The sequence below is a fragment of the Oncorhynchus mykiss genome, chromosome 25 (assembly GCF_013265735.2).
Source record: "Oncorhynchus mykiss isolate Arlee chromosome 25, USDA_OmykA_1.1, whole genome shotgun sequence".
Lineage (NCBI taxonomy): Eukaryota > Metazoa > Chordata > Actinopteri > Salmoniformes > Salmonidae > Oncorhynchus > Oncorhynchus mykiss.
Window position 1 is genome coordinate 29,421,485 of NC_048589.1, and position 18,684 is coordinate 29,440,168.

Genomic DNA, 18,684 nt, shown 5'->3' on the forward strand with positions numbered 1-18,684 from the left:
ATATTTAGCTAAGAGAAAGGTTAGCAGGCAATATTAACCAGGTGAAATTGTGTCACTTCTCTTGCGTTCATTGCACACAGAGTCAGGGTATATGCAACAGTTTGGGCCGCCTGGCTCATTGCGAATTAATTTGCCAGAATTTTACGTAATTATGACATAACATTGAAGGTTGTGCAATGTGACAGCAATATTTAGACTTAGGGATGCCATCCGTTAGATAAAATACGTAACGGTTCCGTATTTCACTGAAAGAATAAACGTTTTGTTTTTTCGAAATTATAGTTTCCAGATTTGACCATATTAATGACCTAATGCTCGTATTTCTGTGTGTTATTATGTTATAATTATGTCTATGATTTGATCGAGCAGTCTGACTGAGCGATGGTAGGCACCAGCAGGCTCGTAAGCATTCATTCAAACAGCACTTTTGTGCATTTTGCCAGCAGCTCTTCGCAATGCTTCAGGCATTGCGCTCCAAAAAAAAATAAAAAAAATGACTGCAAGCCTATCAACTCCCGAGATTAGGCTGGTGTAACCGGTGTGAAATGGCTAGCTAGTTAGCGGGGTGCTCGCTAATAGCGTTTCAATCGTCACTCGCTCTAAGACTTGGAGTAGTTGTTCCCCTTGCTCTGCATGGGTAACGCTGCTTCGAGGGTGGCTGTTGTCGATGTGTTCCTGGTTCGAGCCCAGGTAGCGGCGAGGAGAGGGATGGAAGCTATACTGTTACACTGGCAATACTAAAGTGCCTTTAAGAACATCCAATAGTCAAAGGTATATGAAATACAAATCGTATAGAGAGAAATGGTCCTATAATTCCTATATTAACTACAACCTAAAACTTCTTACCTGGGAATATTGAAGTCTCATGTTAAAAGGAACCACCAGCTTCCATATGTTCTCATGTTCTGAGCAAGGAACTTAAACGTTAGCTTTCTTACATGGCACATATTGCACTTTTACTTTCTTCTCCAACACTTATTTTTTGCATTATTTAAACCAAATTGAACATGTTTCATTATTTATTTGAGGCTAAATTGATTTTATTGATGTATTATATTAAGTTAAAATAAGTGTTCATTCAGTATTGTTGTAATTGTCATTATTACAAAATACATTTTAAAAAACAGCCGATTTAATCGGTATCTGCTTTTTTTGGTCCTCCAACAATCGGTATCGGCATTGAAAAATCATAATCGGTCGACCTCTAGAGGTCGACCCGCTTTGAGGACAATACAGTGCCACTGACACGGCCTGCAACGAAAACATGCGGTCTCTCCTTCACTGCAGCCGAGGTGAGTAAGACATTTAAACGTGTTAACCCTCGCAAGGCTGCAGGCCCAGACGGCATCCCCAGCCGCGCCCTCAGAGCATGCGCAGACCAGCTGGCCGGTGTGTTTACGGACATATTCAATCAATCCCTATACCAGTCTGCTGTTCCCACATGCTTCAAGAGGGCCACCATTGTTCCTGTTCCCAAGAAAGCTAAGGTAACTGAGCTAAACGACTACCGCCCCGTAGCACTCACATCCGTCATCATGAAGTGCTTTGAGAGACTAGTCAAGGACCATATCACCTCCACCCTACCTGACACCCTAGACCCACTCCAATTTGCTTACCGCCCAAATAGGTCCACAGACGATGCAATCTCAACCACACTGCACACTGCCCTAACCCATCTGGACAAGAGGAATACCTATGTGAGAATGCTGTTCATCGACTACAGCTCGGCATTCAACACCATAGTACCCTCCAAGCTCGTCATCAAGCTCGAGACCCTGGGTCTCGACCCCGCCCTGTGCAACTGGGTACTGGACTTCCTGACGGGCCGCCCCCAGGTGGTGAGGGTAGGCAACAACATCTCCTCCCCGCTGATCCTCAACACTGGGGCCCCTCAAGGGTGCGTTCTGAGCCCTCTCCTGTACTCCCTGTTCACCCACGACTGCGTGGCCACGCACGCCTCCAACTCAATCATCAAGTTTGCGGACGACACAACAGTGGTAGGCTTGATTACCAACAACGATGAGACGGCCTACAGGGAGGAGGTGAGGGCCCTCGGAGTGTGGTGTCAGGAAAATAACCTCACACTCAACGTCAACAAAACTAAGGAGATGATTGTGGACTTCAGGAAACAGCAGAGGGAACACCCCCCTATCCACATCGATGGAACAGTAGTGGAGAGGGTAGCAAGTTTTAAGTTCCTCTGCATACACATCACAGACAAACTGAATTGGTCCACTCACACAGACAGCATCGTGAAGAAGGCGCAGCAGCGCCTCTTCAACCTCAGGAGGCTGAAGAAATTCGGCTTGTCACCAAAAGCACTCACAAACTTCTACAGATGCACAATCGAGAGCATCCTGGCGGGCTGTATCACCGCCTGGTATGGCAACTGCACCGCCCTCAACCGTAAGGCTCTCCAGAGGGTAGTGAGGTCTGCACAACGCATCACCGGGGGCAAACTACCTGCCCTCCAGGACACCTACACCACCCGATGTCACAGGAAGGCCATAAAGATCATCAAGGACATCAACCACCCGAGCCACTGCCTGTTCACCCCGCTATCATCCAGAAGGCGAGGTCAGTACAGGTGCATCAAAGCTGGGACCGAGAGACTGAAAAACAGCTTCTATCTCAAGGCCATCAGACTGTTAAACAGCCACCACTAACACTGAGTGGCTGCTGCCAACACACTGACACTGACTCAACTCCAGCCACTTTAATAATGGGAATTGATGGGAAATGATGTAAATATATCACTAGCCACTTTAAACAATGCTACCTTATATAAATGTTACTTACCCTACATTATTCATCTCATATGCATACGTATATACTGTACTCTATATCATCGACGGTATCCTTATGTAATACATGTATCACTAGCCACTTTATACTATACTATGCCACTTTGTTTACATACTCATCTCATTTGTACATACTGTACTCGATACCATCTACTGTATCTTGCCTATGCTGCTCTGTACCATCACTCATTCATATATCCTTATGTACATATTCTTTATCCCCTTACACTGTGTACAAGACAGTAGTTTTGGAATTGTTAGTTAGATTACTTGTTATTACTGCATTGTCGGAACTAGAAGCACAAGCATTTCGCTACACTCGCATTAACATCTGCTAACCATGTGTACGTGACAAATAAAATTTGATTTGATTTGATTTGATTAGTTGAGAGCATGCCAAGAGTGTGCAAAACTGTCATCAAGGCAAAGGGTGGCTACTTTGAAGAATCTGAAATATAAAATGTTTTGATTTGTTTAACACTTTTTTGGTTACTACATGATTCCATATGTTATTTCATAGTTTTGATGTTTTCACTATTATTCTACAATGTAGAAAATATATTTTTTTTTTTATGTTTTTAACTTGAATGAATAGGTGTGTCCAAACTTTTGACTGGTACTGTACATGGCTGCATACTACTGTCATGACGTTGGCCTGGGGGTAGGTTTATGACAGTCATAAATAGCTCTTCCCCCCTTTTTCCTCTCTCTACCCTACTGATGTTACATTTGCAAAACCCTTGGTTAACATAGAGATTCTGGGAACAACAGAAGGTGGGGGGAAATGAACTATATTCTGGTAATCCGACCAATGCGGGGGTACTTAATGAATATGATGTCAGTTCGGTTGCCATCTGAGACATTCTCATCAATGATAAGATGACATAAACTCTACAGTGGAAAGTCTACACATCAGAGTTATCGGATTCACATGGAATTGTTGTTCAATTTAAATGTTTGAATATGAAATTATTCATGATGGGATGAAATGTGATTTTAGCTTCTAAAATGTGAGATTTGGGTTTTCATAAGGTCTCTTAAATTTTTTTTTAATGATATACTGTATTTAATATATACTATGTACAGAAAATAAATAATATAAGGGTGGAGGGAAATACAGTTACACCCGAAACGACACTTCTCACTTGGGCTCTGCTCAATCAGTGGCCCGCCCCTGTGAAGGGACATGGGCTATAAAACTTTTCAAACACGCCCTCCTCTCCCTTCCTATATAAAGCCTTGACGAAAATATAACCTCCTGTTCCGAAGATGTATGGACGACGGTTCGATGTCAGAATGGTTCAGATAATAACTATAGAACGAAGCCAACATCAGCGTGAGCTTTGGTTGCGAATGGTATGAACTCTTATTCACTACAGAAGTGATACCTCCTAGCCGTTGAGTTAGCAACAGCAGATGCAAACGAGGGTTAGGAAGGAACAGACAGAGTATTCCGTCTATCACACAATGACGTTACTACAACGTATCCAATTGACCACCAGAGACATTCTTCAAAGGACAAAGGACTCGGTTTGGCAACACAGCCTTCCATCTACCACCAACCTACCGAAGCGCAGCTCAGAGTAAATATTTATTGCATTTTCCTTTTCCAAATGGGCGGTAATTTAGAATGCATAAGATACTATATTTACGATAGCACAGCTTCACCCTTTGTTCCTCAGTCTTCCTGCTCTTTCACTCAAACCCAGCCCTTTTCTTTTGTGTAACAAGCTGTCACATCTATTCCGCCCGCTAGGGACGTATTCCTTTATGACGTAATTTGTAATCAAGTTATGATTTAATTATGTGTATGTGTAATTCTGTGTAATTACTTAGGTATTTAGTAAATAAATGATTAAACCCAATTTTGTATTGCTGATTCAACTTGTGAGCCAGGGTTCGTGCAGATAACCAAGAATTTACAACTGAATTAAGATGACGATTAATATTGACTGCTATTGATGTAAAATATTACTAGGTCTTTAAGAGTTTATTCGGAAGATAACAGCTCTATAAATATTATTTCGTGGTGCACTGACTCTCTTGTTAATCACGTTTACATGATTAGCTCAATCAGGTAATATTAAGCTAATAATTACGGAGAAATTATTTTATAGCATAGCATGTCATATCACTTAATCCGGCATAGCCAAAGACACGACATTATATACTACATTCTAAATCCTTCCTGCCAAAAACAATAGACATTCAGACAGGTATGGGCCTTGCTGCCAACCAGACAGATATACAGCTATCATTAACACTATATTTTCATCAGATCTGATTGAATGGTTGAATACTCATCACTGTTCCTCCAAATCAAAAACATACCAAATGTAGAAAAAGCAATGGATGGGGTAGAAAAGAAAACGTCTCAATATTTTTTGGGACAACATAAGTTAAAATCGGGGTGTTTTCTGTAGCTGGCCTTCGTGTCTATTACGAGTGTTGTGTTTTCTTTTCTATTGTATTTTTAATACTAATGCTACTCTTTTATTTTCTTTGCTCCTGTATTCTTGTAGGTTAATCTGCTCCCAGATGCCTAACCAGGTCCTCCAGGGCATTAGTATAATTGACACACCAGGAATCCTGTCTGGAGAGAAGCAACGCGTTAGTCGAGGTCAGTAGCTAGCTATCAAGCTGAGATGTGACATTGATACAGGAGGATGGACTACACTGCCAAAATGCTTTAAGATGTAGACTTCAGCCACTCAATGTTGCTTTTATTAACATCAACCACCCTTTTAAAACTATAAATCATCAAACTACCCAACTTGGAGAGCTATGGTGGTACTTTTCTTTAAGAAAGAATAGTCATTTTGTTTGTGGTGGATCATGTATCAAGTCTATCCTTGTTTGTATACATTTTACAGATGCACATTTTTCACATACTGGCATTTTTGTATTCTACAGTGCAATAAGGGCAAATGGGTAGCTATCAAGTGTGTTTCAAGTGTCAGAGCATGGGTTGGAGAGCTTTATTAAGTGTTTTGTGTAATTCACCAGATAGATAAGCAGCATGTTCATGCTCTCAATATGTACAGGATGTCACTGTAAGCCAGCGGTGTGTCACAATTGTACCAATATTACATTGAATAATATCATCACCATGAAGCACCAATGGTACAGCATGATGCAACACCTCCAGGGCTCTAGCTATGTTTTCTCCCGAATTGGAATCCAACAATGGCTTTCTAAGCCTCCACTGGAAACCCTGAGATATGAAGTCATACCGTAGGCCTTGCTAGCAGCCCCACTCAAGTTTGTTGAGAAAATTATGGTAACCTCAACCCTATTTTAGATATTAGGGTAATCATGTGCTGCCCTGTTCTCACTTTCTTTTCCTCTTTTTGAAAAACCACAAGGTTTCTGATATGAAAAGCTGTAAAGAAAAACGATACTTATAAGACAGAAACATTGGGCATTCTTCTACATCTGTTCCTGCTTTTCTCTCTGTGTACAGCTGAGGTTGCAGCCATTTCAACATGATTTTAATGATTCATAGCATCATGACATCAGTAGTTTTCATGTTGAGTTATATTATACATTTTTACACAGAGTAGGCCTTTAATATATTTGAGCCATGACGTTATTGATCAATAACGTCATGGCCAAGTGATATAATTCATGACCACTGGACTTGATGAACTCAGAGTAGTTGTCATCAAAATAAAAACGGGTGTTGATATCTTTCCAAGTTCCAATGATTCAAATTAGTCATGCAGAGGAAGTTTGTTTCACGAGTGTCCTTTAGGCTACTATACCGATGTCCGCTGTCTCTCACGTCTCTCACGTCATTACAGCATTGACTGTTTCCACACTCTCCTCTCTCTCAGAGCTCCTCCTAGCTAAATGACTTGGCCCAGTCTGGCTGCTTGCATTCTTTATAGCCTTGTAACCCCTGTCATTGTCTGTGATTATGAAAATAGAGCTGGAATGGATAGTTGCCATTTTACAGGCTCCTGACTAATTTTAGTGTTTTTATTTTGCGACGATCTTAACTTTTTTGGACGTAATATATATAAATGTTTTACCTTTATTTATACAGGTTCTTTCTAATTGAGATAAATCTCTTTTCCAAGATAGACCTGGTCCAATAGCAGCAGGGGGAACAACGTTTCAGACAAAACAACTTACATACACTAACACAACATTAAACAAAACTATAAACACACATACAGTACAACAATTACATATTACATTAAAAACACAAACATCTTGATTAAAAACAGCTGGTCTAAAAACAATTACACTCTTCTATGATATATACATCTATCAAGTGTTTAAACTCCACCAACGAAACTAGATAATCACATTGTAAAATGTTCAGGAGAGAATTCCAGGACCACGGTGCTAAGTAACTATAACTATTTCTACCAAGACCTGTTCTAATTTTTGGTACTGTTAGAAGCAAATCAGAATGGGACCGTAATTGATATTTATTTACTGACCCGACTAAAAAAGAACAGAGATAAAATGGCATTTTACCCATTTTGTCCTTATAAATCAGTGTATACCAGTGTTTAAGCCTACACAATGTTTCCACCGTCGTTTCCTATGACTGAAAAGAAAACGTATAGAAATCAGAACAGTGATCACCAACCTCAATTTGGATGAAGATTTCTACTTCAACGAGTCAGAGGTGCAGGACATACTGCTCACTCCGGACCAGGCCCTAAGAGAGGCAAACCACCTCTACCCTCCGTTCTATTGGCGGGTGTACAATCACTGGAGACCAAATTGGACGAGCTGTAGACCATACTATTTACCAAGAGAGTTTTCATCTATGTTTTTCTATTTATCACCACAAACCGATGCTGGCACTAAGACCGCACTCAACGAGCTGTATAGGGCCATAAGCAAACAAGAAAATGCTCATCCAGAGGAGGCGCTCCTAGTGGCCGGTGATTTTAATGCAGAAAAACTGAAATCCGTCTTACCTAATTTCACCTGTGTAACTAGAGGTGAAAAAACTCTAGATCACCTTTACTCCACACACAGAGATGCATACTAAGCTCTCCTTCGCCCTCTATTTGGCAAATCTGACCATAACTGTCACGCCTTGATCTGTTTCACCTGTTCCTGTTATTGTCTAGACCCCCTCCAGGTGTCGCTTATTTTCTCCAGTGTATTTATCCCTGTGTTTCCTGTCTCTGTGCCAGTTCGTATTATATGTTTCCAAGTTAACCAGCGTTTTTCCCGTTCTCCTGCTTTTTGCATTCTCCTTTTTTTAGTCCTGCCAGTTTTGACCTTTTATGCCTGTTTCTGGACTTTGTACCCGCCTGCCTGACCATTCTGCCTGCCTTGACCACGAGCCTGTCTGCCACTCTGTACCTCCTGGACTCTGATCTGGTTTTGACCTTTTTGCCTGTCCATGACCATTTTCTTGCCCACCCCTTTGGATTAATAAACATTGTAAGACTCCAACCATCTGCCTCCTGTGTCTGCATTTGGGTCTCGCCTTGTGCCTTGATATTAACTATCCTCCTGATTCTTTCTTACAAGCTGAAAAGCTCAAACAGGAAGTACCAGTGTCGCGCTCAACACTAAAGTGGTCCGTTGAAGTGAATGGTAAGCTACAGGACTGTTTCGCTAGCACAGACTAGACTATGTTACGGGATTCATCCAATCGCATTGAGGAGGAGTTTACCACATCAGTCACCGGCTTCATTAACCTTTGACTGCAGTGGGATAATTCAGGGTCGCACAAAGTGATTCTTGGTAGCGTTAAACAAATCTACTTTGAAACAAAAGTATACACCTCACACACATGGTTATGGGTGTAAAAAAAGACCTGTACCATGTCAGATGTAGAGTTGAAATGTATACACTTTTGAGTTTGCCTCCCAAATGTGCACTTTATATACGTCACAGAAGACGGAAATATAACAACACTGTTTATCAGATGTGGCAGGTCTTGCAAACGATCACGGATTACAAAGGGAAACCCAGAAGCGAGCTTCCCAGCGATGCAAGCCTACCAGATGAGCTAAATACCTTCTATACTCGCTTCGAGGCAAGCAACACTGAACCATGCATGAGAGCACCAGACGTTCCGAATGACTGTGTGATCACGCGCTTCGTAGCCAATGTGAGTAAGACCTTTAAACAGGTTAACATTCACAAGGCCGTAGATTACCAGGACGCATACTCAGAGCATTCGCTGACCAGCTGGTAAGTGTCTTCACTGACTCTTTCAATCTCTCCCCGACCCAGTCTGTAATACCTACATGTTTCATGCAGACCACTATAGTCCCTGTGCCCTTGAACGCCTAGGTAACCTGTCTAAATGACTATCACCCTCTAGCACTTGCATATTTAGCCATGAAATGCTTTGAAAGGCTGGTCATGGCTCACATCTATCAGGAATCAAGGTAAGACCCAGATGCAGACACGTCGAGTTGACAATGGTTTAATATTCCAACAGGGGCAGGCAAAAGACAGGTCAAGGCAGGCAGAGGTCAATAAACCAGAGGTGGGGCAACGGTACTGGATGGCAGGCAGGGTCAGAGTAGACAGAAGTCAACAATCCAGAGGTTGAGCAAAGGTACAGGTCGGCAGGCAGGCTCAAGGTCAGGGTCAGGCAGAGTGGTCAGGCAGGCGGGCTCAGAGAGTCAGGACAGGCAAGGGTCAAACCCAGGATGGCGAGAAAAAGAGTGACTGTGAAAAGCAGGAGCAGAGAACAAAAATGCTGGTTGACTTGACAAACAAGACGAACTGGCAACAGACAGAGAACATAGGTATAAATGCACAGGGGATAATGGGTAAGCTGGGTGACACCTGGAGAGGGGTGGAGATAATCACAAAGACTGGTGAAACTGATCAGGGTGTGTCAATATCATCTCAGACACCTTGGACCCACTTCAATTCACATACCGCCCCAACAGATCCACAGATAATACAATTTTCTCTTTCCCACCTGGACAAGAGAGACACCTATGTGAGAATGCTGTTCAATGTGCATTCACATTGACTGGGCTGTAGTGGAGTGGGTCGAGAGCTTCAAGTTCCTAGGTGTCCACATCACTAAGGATCTATCATGGTCCACACACACCAACACAGTCGCGAAGAGGGCACAACAATGCCTCTTCTCCCTCAGGAGGCTGAAAAGATTTGGCATGGGCCCTCAGATCCTAAAAAAGTTCTACAGCTGCACCATTAAGAGCATCTTGACTCACTACATCACCGCTTGGTATGGCCACTGCTTGGCATCTGGCCGCAAGGTGCTACAGAGGGTAGTGCATATGGCCCAGGACCTCTATACCAGGCGGTATCAGAGGAAGGTCCTAAAAATTGTCAAAGACTCCAGCCACCCAAGTCTTAGACTGCTCTCCCTGCTAACGCACAGCAAGTGGTACCGATGCACCGAGTCTGGAACCAACAGGAACCAACAGGAACCTGAACAGACTCTACCCCAAGCCATAAGACTGCTACAGTGCCTTCAGAAAGTATTCATACCCTTATTCCACATTTTGTTGTGTTACAGTCTGAATTCAAAATGGATTAAAAAAAAAAAATTCACCCATCTACACACAATACCCTCTATGAAAGTGAAAATGAAATACATATGTCATTTACATAAGTATTATCACCCCTGAGGTAAAACTTTGTAGAAGTGCCTTTGGCGGCAATCACAGCTTTGAGTCGCCTTGGGTATGTCTGTATCAGCTTTGCATATCTGGATTTGGGGATTTTCTCCCATTTTTCCTTGCAGATTTTCTCAAGCTCTGAGATGGGGAGTGGCTGTGAACAGCAACCTTCATGTCTTTCCACAGATTTTCAATGGGATTCAGGTCTGGGCTTTGGCAGGGCTTTCACATTCTTTGGAGCTTTGGAAGGACTTTCACATTCTTGTTCTGCAGCCATTCCAGCGTTGCTTTGGCTGTATGCTTGGGGTCATTGTCCTGCTGGAACGTAAAAGTTCGCCCCAAGTCTAAGGCCATTTGCAGTTTGAAGCAGGTTCTCATCAAGGATTTGCCTGTATTTGTCTCCATTCATTGGTCCCTCTATCCTTACCAGTCTCCCAGTCACTGCTGCTGAAAGCATCCCCATAACATGATGCTGCCATCACTATGCTTTGCAGTAGGCATGGTGTTAGACGGGTGATGAGCTGTGCCTGGTAGCTCTTTATATTCAGGAAAAATAGTTACATTTTTGACTCATCAGACTGCATAATATTTTGCTTTATGCTCTTTCATGGGCCTTTTTGCAAACTCTAGGCTTGATGTCATGTGCCTTTTTGTCAGGAATGATTTCCGTCTGGCCACTCTCCTATAAAGCACAGATTGGTGAAGTGCTGTAAGTGCTGTTTTCCTTCTGGCAGAATCTCCCATCTCAGCCAAGGAACTGTAGATCTGTCAGAAGGGTCATTGGGTTCACCCCCCTGACCAAGGTCCTTCTTACCTGGTTGCTCAGTCTGGTCGGACGTCCAGCTCTAGGCAGAGTCTGGGTAGTTTCATATTTTCTCCATTCCCCAATGATGGAGACCACTGTGTTCTCTGAGATTTTTGCCTTGACATGCACTGTCAACTGTGGGACCTTATATAGTGTTGTGTCTTTGGCATCATTAAACTGAAGACTGTTAGTTTATCAAATCAATTCTCTGTCATTATTATTACATGATTAACTAATCAGGTAAATGTAATTTACTAGGAAGTTGGGGCACCAAGGAAAATATTCAGATTACAAAGTTATAATTTTCCTAATATAACTTTGAGATATTTTAATATCTGATCAATTAGTCTTCTAATTAATGAATTATTATTTACCTCACGTTAGTCTCATTCCAAACGTCGTAAATTGTTGCTTATCTGCACCAACCCAGTCTTCACTAAGAATCATCCATACATCAATTGTCTCAATCATGTATTAATTAACTAACTAAATAATCACGAAAACCTGAGAAAAATCCAACCAGGAAGTGTGACATCTGAGGTTTGTAGTTTTTCAAAGCATGGCCTACCGAATACACATTGGGATATGGATAAAGTTGCACTTTCTACGGCTTCCACGAGATGTCAACCGTCTTTAGAAACTTGAATGAGGATTCTACTATAAAGGAGGGGCTCATGAGACCTGTTTGAGTCAGTGGTCTGGCATAGTGCCTTGGTCTCATGACGCACACTCCTGACAGAGTTACCTCTCGTTCCAGTGCTTTTCTTCAGACATAGGAATTCTTCGGTTGGAACATTATTGATGTTTTATGTTAAAAATATCCTAAAGATTGATTCCATACATCATTTGACATGTTTCTAAAGGACTGTAACGGAACTTTTCAAGTTTTTGTCTGGACGAAGTGCCTGCGCCTCATGAAGATGGATTACTGGGCTGAACACGCTAACAAAAAGTGGCTATTTGGACATAAATTATGGACTTTATGGAACAAATCAGTCATTTATTGTCGAACTGGGATTCCTGGGAGTGCCTTCTGATGAAGATCATCAAAGGTAAGTGAATATTTATGGTGTTATTTCTAACTTCTGTTGATTCCAAAATGGCACATATTTCTCTGGCTGGATTGGGCTCTGAGCGCCGTTCTCAGATTATGCTTTTTCCGTAAAGTTTTTTTGAAATCTGACACAGCGGTTGCATTAAGGAGAAGTCTATCTTTAATTCTGTGAACAACAGTTGTATCTTTTATCAATGTTTATTATGAGTATTTTTGCAGAATCACCAGATGTTTTGGAATCAAAACATTACTGCACGTAACGCGCCAATTGGATATAAATATGCGCATTATCAAACAAAACATACATGTATTGTGTATCATGATGTCCTATGAGTGTCATCTGATGAAGATCATCAAAGGTTAGTGATTTAGTTTTATCTATATTTCTGCTTTTTGTGACTGCTATCTTTGGCTGGAAAAATGGCTGTGTGTTTTGTTGACTTGGCTATGACCTAACATAATAATATGTTGTGCTTTCGCTGTAAAGCATTTTTGAAATTGGACACGATGGGTAGATTAACAAGATGTTTATCTTTCATTTGCTGTATTGGAATTGTTAATGAGTGAAAGTTACATATTTCTACAAAATATTTTTGAATTTGGCGCGCTGCATTTTCAGCTGAATGTTTTCGAGGGGTTCCGCTAGCGAAACGCCTGCCCTAGAAAGGTTAAAAGATTCAGCAATCTACTCAAACCTTAGTCCTCTCATGGTAATCGAGGTAAGCTGGCCTAATAAGAAATCCTTCAGGAGGGGGTTATATTCGTAACAGTAGAAAGGGGCTGTCCCATGACGCCAGATCAATGTCTGTGCTCATGGGGCGGGTCATTGATTTAGTTAAACTCCAAAGGGAATTGGAGTTTCTTTCATTAAACAGTTTAAAATCATATTACATAATTTCACAAGTAGTTTCGTCTTTACTCATTCATTTTATACAACAATTAGATGCAAGCCTCACAACTGAGACTCTTGTATAAACAGAGTTATGGGAATGTGGCTGTATTGTCTCTCATGAGTTTCACAAAATTGTACAAAACGGACTAGTTCGTAGCTGGATTCTACCCCGGCCATGTACATATTCTCCAAAACATGGAGATTGTTCAGTTCTCAAGTTATGTGATGTGGAAGAGGTTCCTTTGTTCTCCTGTGAACCTCACTCTGTCTATACTCTGGCCATGAGGAGAGAAACTCCTCTAGGAATTTATGACCTGCCTAACAGAGCCTGGGTGTAGGTGGAAGAGAGAGAGGTGGTGAGAGGGGGATGGTGCTTGCTGTACCCAAAGAGGGCCACGTCATGACAATAGGCAGTTGTGTTTCTTTCTAAATCATGTCTGAACAATTGAGTTGGCCACAGGTGGACTCCAATCAAGTTGTAGTGACATCTCAAGGATGATCAAAGGAAATTGGATGCACCTGAGCTCAATTTGGAGTGTCATAGCAAAGGGGTGTGAATACTTATGTAAATCAGATATTTCTTTATTTCATTTTCAACATAAAAAACATTTTAAAAAATGAAAAAACATGTTTTCACTTTTTCATTATGGGTTATTGTGTGTAGATGGGTGAGAGAAAAATCTATATTTAATACATTTTGAATTCAGGCTGTAACACTACAAAATGTGGAATAAGTCAAACGGTATGGATACTTTCTGAAGACGACTGTGAATAGTTAGTCCGGGTAGCTCCTTGGTTAACTATTTAACTATCTGCATTAACGCTTTTTACACAAACATTTTTGACTCACATACGCTACTGTTAATTATCGGTCACTATTCCTCGTAATATGTACATATTAGGGATGCACCAATATGACATTTTTGGCCGATACCAATATCCAATATTTTCTTTGCCAAAAAAACTTGATACAGATACCGATAACCAATATTAAAAAATGTTGCAGCCTTTTATGCATTCTAGTACAGTTAAATAGTTTAAACAAAGTGTCATATGTTCATGTGTTCAGTTAGGAACAGATTCTTTAATAACATGTAAATGAGAAAAAAGACAAATCCATTAATTTTATCACAACACAGACATTCATGACACAAATTTTAGCTGCCACGCATTACAAAGATGGTTAATTTGTTGGTGGCTCTTCTTACTATCCAATCTTGACTGTATGGAGAAACTTAAAATGCTTTGAAAGAAATATTGGATTAAACTAAAATGCAGTTAATAATTTTAGCTGACTCTAGGCTGTCATAAACTGCTATAAATGGCACAACTTAAGGTTTTCAAATGTGCTCAACTGACTTGACTAGTAAAATGCGAGCAAATTTACAACACATCTCATCTTTCATTTAGGAAATAAAAAAATAAACAAAAGAACAAAACTGCTTTGTTTTAAATTAAACTCTTGACCTATACAAGCCATGAATAAACAGCAGAAAAGCCATAGGACTTAGTCAATTTCTTTCCAGTGACTCTAGATGTCTGGGTTACAGTATGACTGTCTAATTACAATTGTAACATTTGGGGAAGTTTTTTTTTAACAAAGAGGACCAGCTCGGCTTTGTCGCAAGAGAGTCTTTCTTTTTTTGTCTACAATGTGTGAAGCTGCACTGAAAAGGTGCTCCCTGTACTAGTGTGGACAAACATGTTCTCAAATGCCATTGAAATGGCAGCAGCGGTATGAGACCCAGAACATTCTTGAGCATGCAATATGGCTTTCCTCAGTACGGAATCCTTGTCGACCCACTGTGCTGTCAGTCTCAGCATGCTCATGAGGCTGACATCGCTGGTCCAAATGTCAGTCGTGAAGCTAATAGCAGTGATACCCATAGCAAGTTGCTCATGGATATGCGTTTCAACAATGTTGTATAACTCCAGTAGGGCAACATCTGAAAAATAGTGCCTACTTGGTAGTGTGTACCAGAGCTCGAGGTGCTCGACCTGTCGGCGAAAGCCAACATCATCCACTACAGAGAACGGTTGCTTGTCAAGGGCAATGAATTCCATTATCTTGGGGTTAATAAATTTCACCTTTGAGTTGTCTAGCAGAAATTTTCTTACCCTTTCAAATGACTGCTCGCTTGAACTTGTTTAGTAGTTGGAAGTGTGCGCTTACTTTTTGTTCTGCTTTTGTTCTAAGTATGGGGGTGATGCACTTTCAAATGAGTAATTAGGTTTGTGGTGTTGAAAGATTTCACTTTCTCCCCTCAGAAAATAATAGCAGCACAAACGTTGCATATGGCCTTTTTGTTATCTTACTTTGAAACTTCAAAATAGATCCACACAGCAGACAGTGTGGGCTAGGTTAGAAAAGCTGTGTTGCGCTGTATTTTTCATGGCGTTATTACGTCATCTACCTATGTTATAAAGGTATGCACGTCAGCTTTGACATCGGTTTTGCACATCCAGCGTTAAACTATAGTCGTGGCCAAAAGTTTTGAGAATGACACAATATTAATTTCCACAAAGTTTGCTGCTTCAGTGTCTTTAGATATTTTTTGTCAGATGTTACTATGGAATACTGAAGTATAATTACAAGCACTTCATAATTGTCAAATGCTTTTATTGACAATTACATGAAGTTGATACAAAGAGTCAATATTTGCAGAGTTGACCCTTCTTTTTCAAGATCTCTGCAATCCGCCCTGGCATGCTGTCAATTAACTTCTGGGCCACATCCTGACTGATGGCAGTCCGTTCTTGTATCATCAATGCTTTGAGTTTGTCAGAATTTGTGGGTTTTTGTTTGTCCACCCGCCTCTTGAGGATTGACCACAAGTATCTCAATGGGATTAAGGTCTGGGGAGTTTTCTGGCCATGGACCCAAAATATCGATGTTTTGTTCCCTGAGTTCCTTAGTTATCACTTTTGCCTTATGGCAAGTTGCTCCATCATGCTGGAAAAGGCATTGTTCGTCACCAAACTGTTCCTGGATGGTTGGGAGAAGTTGCTCTCTGAGGATTTGTTGGTACCATTCTTATTCATGGCTGTGTTTTTAGGCAAAATTATGAGTGAGTCCACTCCCTTGGCTGAGAAGCAACCCCACGCATGAATGGTCTCAGGATGCTTTACTGTTGGCATGACACAGGACTGATGGTAGCGCTCACTTTGTCTTCTCCGGACAAGCTTTTTTCCAGATGCCCCAAACAATCGGAAAGGGGATTCATCAGAGAAAATGACTTTATCCCAGTCCTCAGCAGTCCAATCCCTGTACCTTTTGTAGAATATCAGTCTGTCCCTGATGTTTTTCCTGGAGATAAGTGGCTTCTTTGCTGCCCTTATTGACACCAGGTCATCCTCCAAAAGTCTTTGCCTCACTGTGCTTGCAGATGCACTCACACCTGCCTGCTGCCATTCCTGAGCAAGCTCTGTACTGGTGGTGCCCCGATCCCGCAACTGAATCAACTTTAGGAGACGGTCCTGGCGCTTGCGCTCTTTTCTTGGGCGCCCTGAAGCCTTCTTCACAACAATTGAACCGCTCTCCTTGAAGTTATTGATGATCTGATAAATGGTTGATTTACAGTGCCTTGCGAAAGTATTCGGCCCCCTTGAACTTTGCGACCTTTTGCCACATTTCAGGCTTCAAACATAAAGATATAAAACTGTATTTTTTTGTGAAGAATCAACAACAAGTGGGACACAATCATGAAGTGGAACGACATTTATTGGATATTTCAAACTTTTTTAACAAATCAAAAACTGAAAATTGGCTGTGCAAAATTATTCAGCCCCCTTAAGTTAATACTTTGTAGCGCCACCTTTTGCTGCGATTACAGCTGTAAGTCGCTTGGGGTATGTCTCTATCAGTTTTGCACGTCGAGAGACTGACATTTTTTCCCATTCCTCCTTGCAAAACAGCTCGAGCTCAGTGAGGTTGGATGGAGAGCATTTGTGAACAGCAGTTTTCAGTTCTTTCCACAGATTCTCGATTGGATTCAGGTCTGGACTTTGACTTGGCCATTCTAACACCTGGATATGTTTATTTTTGAACCATTCCATTGTAGATTTTGCTTTATGTTTTGGATCATTGTCTTGTTGGAAGACAAATCTCCGTCCCAGTCTCAGGTCTTTTGCAGACTCCATCAGGTTTTCTTCCAGAATGGTCCTGTATTTGGCTCCATCCATCTTCCCATCAATTTTAACCATCTTCCCTGTCCCTGCTGAAGAAAAACAGGCCCAAACCATGATGCTGCCACCACCATGTTTGACAGTGGGGATGGTGTGTTCAGGGTGATGAGCTGTGTTGCTTTTACGCCAAACATAACGTTTTGCATTGTTGCCAAAAAGTTCAATTTTGGTTTCATCTGACCAGAGCACCTTCTTCCACATGTTTGGTGTGTCTCCCAGGTGGCTTGTGGCAAACTTTAAACAACACTTTTTATGGATATCTTTAAGAAATGGCTTTCTTCTTGCCACTCTTCCATAAAGGCCAGATTTGTGCAATATACGACTGATTGTTGTCCTATGGACAGAGTCTCCCACCTCAGCTGTAGATCTCTGCATTTCATCCAGAGTGATCATGGGCCTCTTGGCTGCATCTCTAATCAGTCTTCTCCTTGTATGAGCTGAAAGTTTAGAGGGACGGCCAGGTCTTGGTAGATTTGCAGTGGTCTGATACTCCTTCCATTTCAATATTATCGCTTGCACAGTGCTCCTTGGGATGTTTAAAGCTTTTTGTATCCAAATCCGGCTTTAAACTTCTTCGCAACAGTATCTCGGACCTGCCTGGTGTGTTCCTTGTTCTTCATGATGCTCTCTGCGCTTTTAACGGACCTCTGAGACTATCACAGTGCAGGTGCATTTATACTGAGACTTGATTACACACAGGTGGATTGTATTTATCATCATTAGTCATTTAGGTCAACATTGGATCATTCAGAGATCCTCACTGAACTTCTGGAGAGAGTTTGCTGCACTGAAAGTAAAGGGGCTGAATAATTTTGCACGCCCAATTTTTCAGTTTTTGATTTGTTAAAAAAGTTTGAAATATCCAATAAATGTCGTTCCACTTCATGATTGTGTCCCACTTGTTGTTGATTCTTCACAAAAAAATACAGTTTTATATCTTTATGTTTGAAGCCTGAAATGTGGCAAAAGGTCGCAAAGTTCAAGGGGGCCGAATACTTTCGCAAGGCACTGTAGGTGCAATCTTACTGGCAGCAATATCCTTGCCTGTGAGGCCCTTTTTGTGCAAAGCAATGATGACAGCACGTGTTTCCTTGCAGGTAACCATGGTTGACAGAGGAAGAACAATGATTCCAAGCACAACCCTCCTTTTGGAGCTTTCAGTCTGTTATTCAATCAGCATGACAGAGTGATCTCCAGCCTTGTCCTCGTCAACACTCACACCTGTGTTAACGAGAGAATCACTGACATGATCTCAACTGGTCCTTTTGTGGCAGGACTGAAATGCAGTGGAAATATTTTTGGGGGATTCAGTTCATTTGCATGGCAAAGAGGGACTTTGCAATTAATTGTAATTG

General features: G+C 41.4%; 1 protein-coding gene across 1 annotated transcript in view; it reads left to right on the forward strand.

Moving 5' to 3' along the window:
• Window positions 1-18,684, forward strand: part of LOC110505763 (EH domain-containing protein 4-like) — a 42,816-nt gene that overhangs the window by 12,678 nt on the left and 11,454 nt on the right. The window contains exon 3 of the mRNA XM_021585192.2: window positions 5,327-5,424. Coding sequence (XP_021440867.1) covers window positions 5,327-5,424 — 98 coding nt within the window. The remainder of the gene's footprint in view (window positions 1-5,326; window positions 5,425-18,684) is intronic.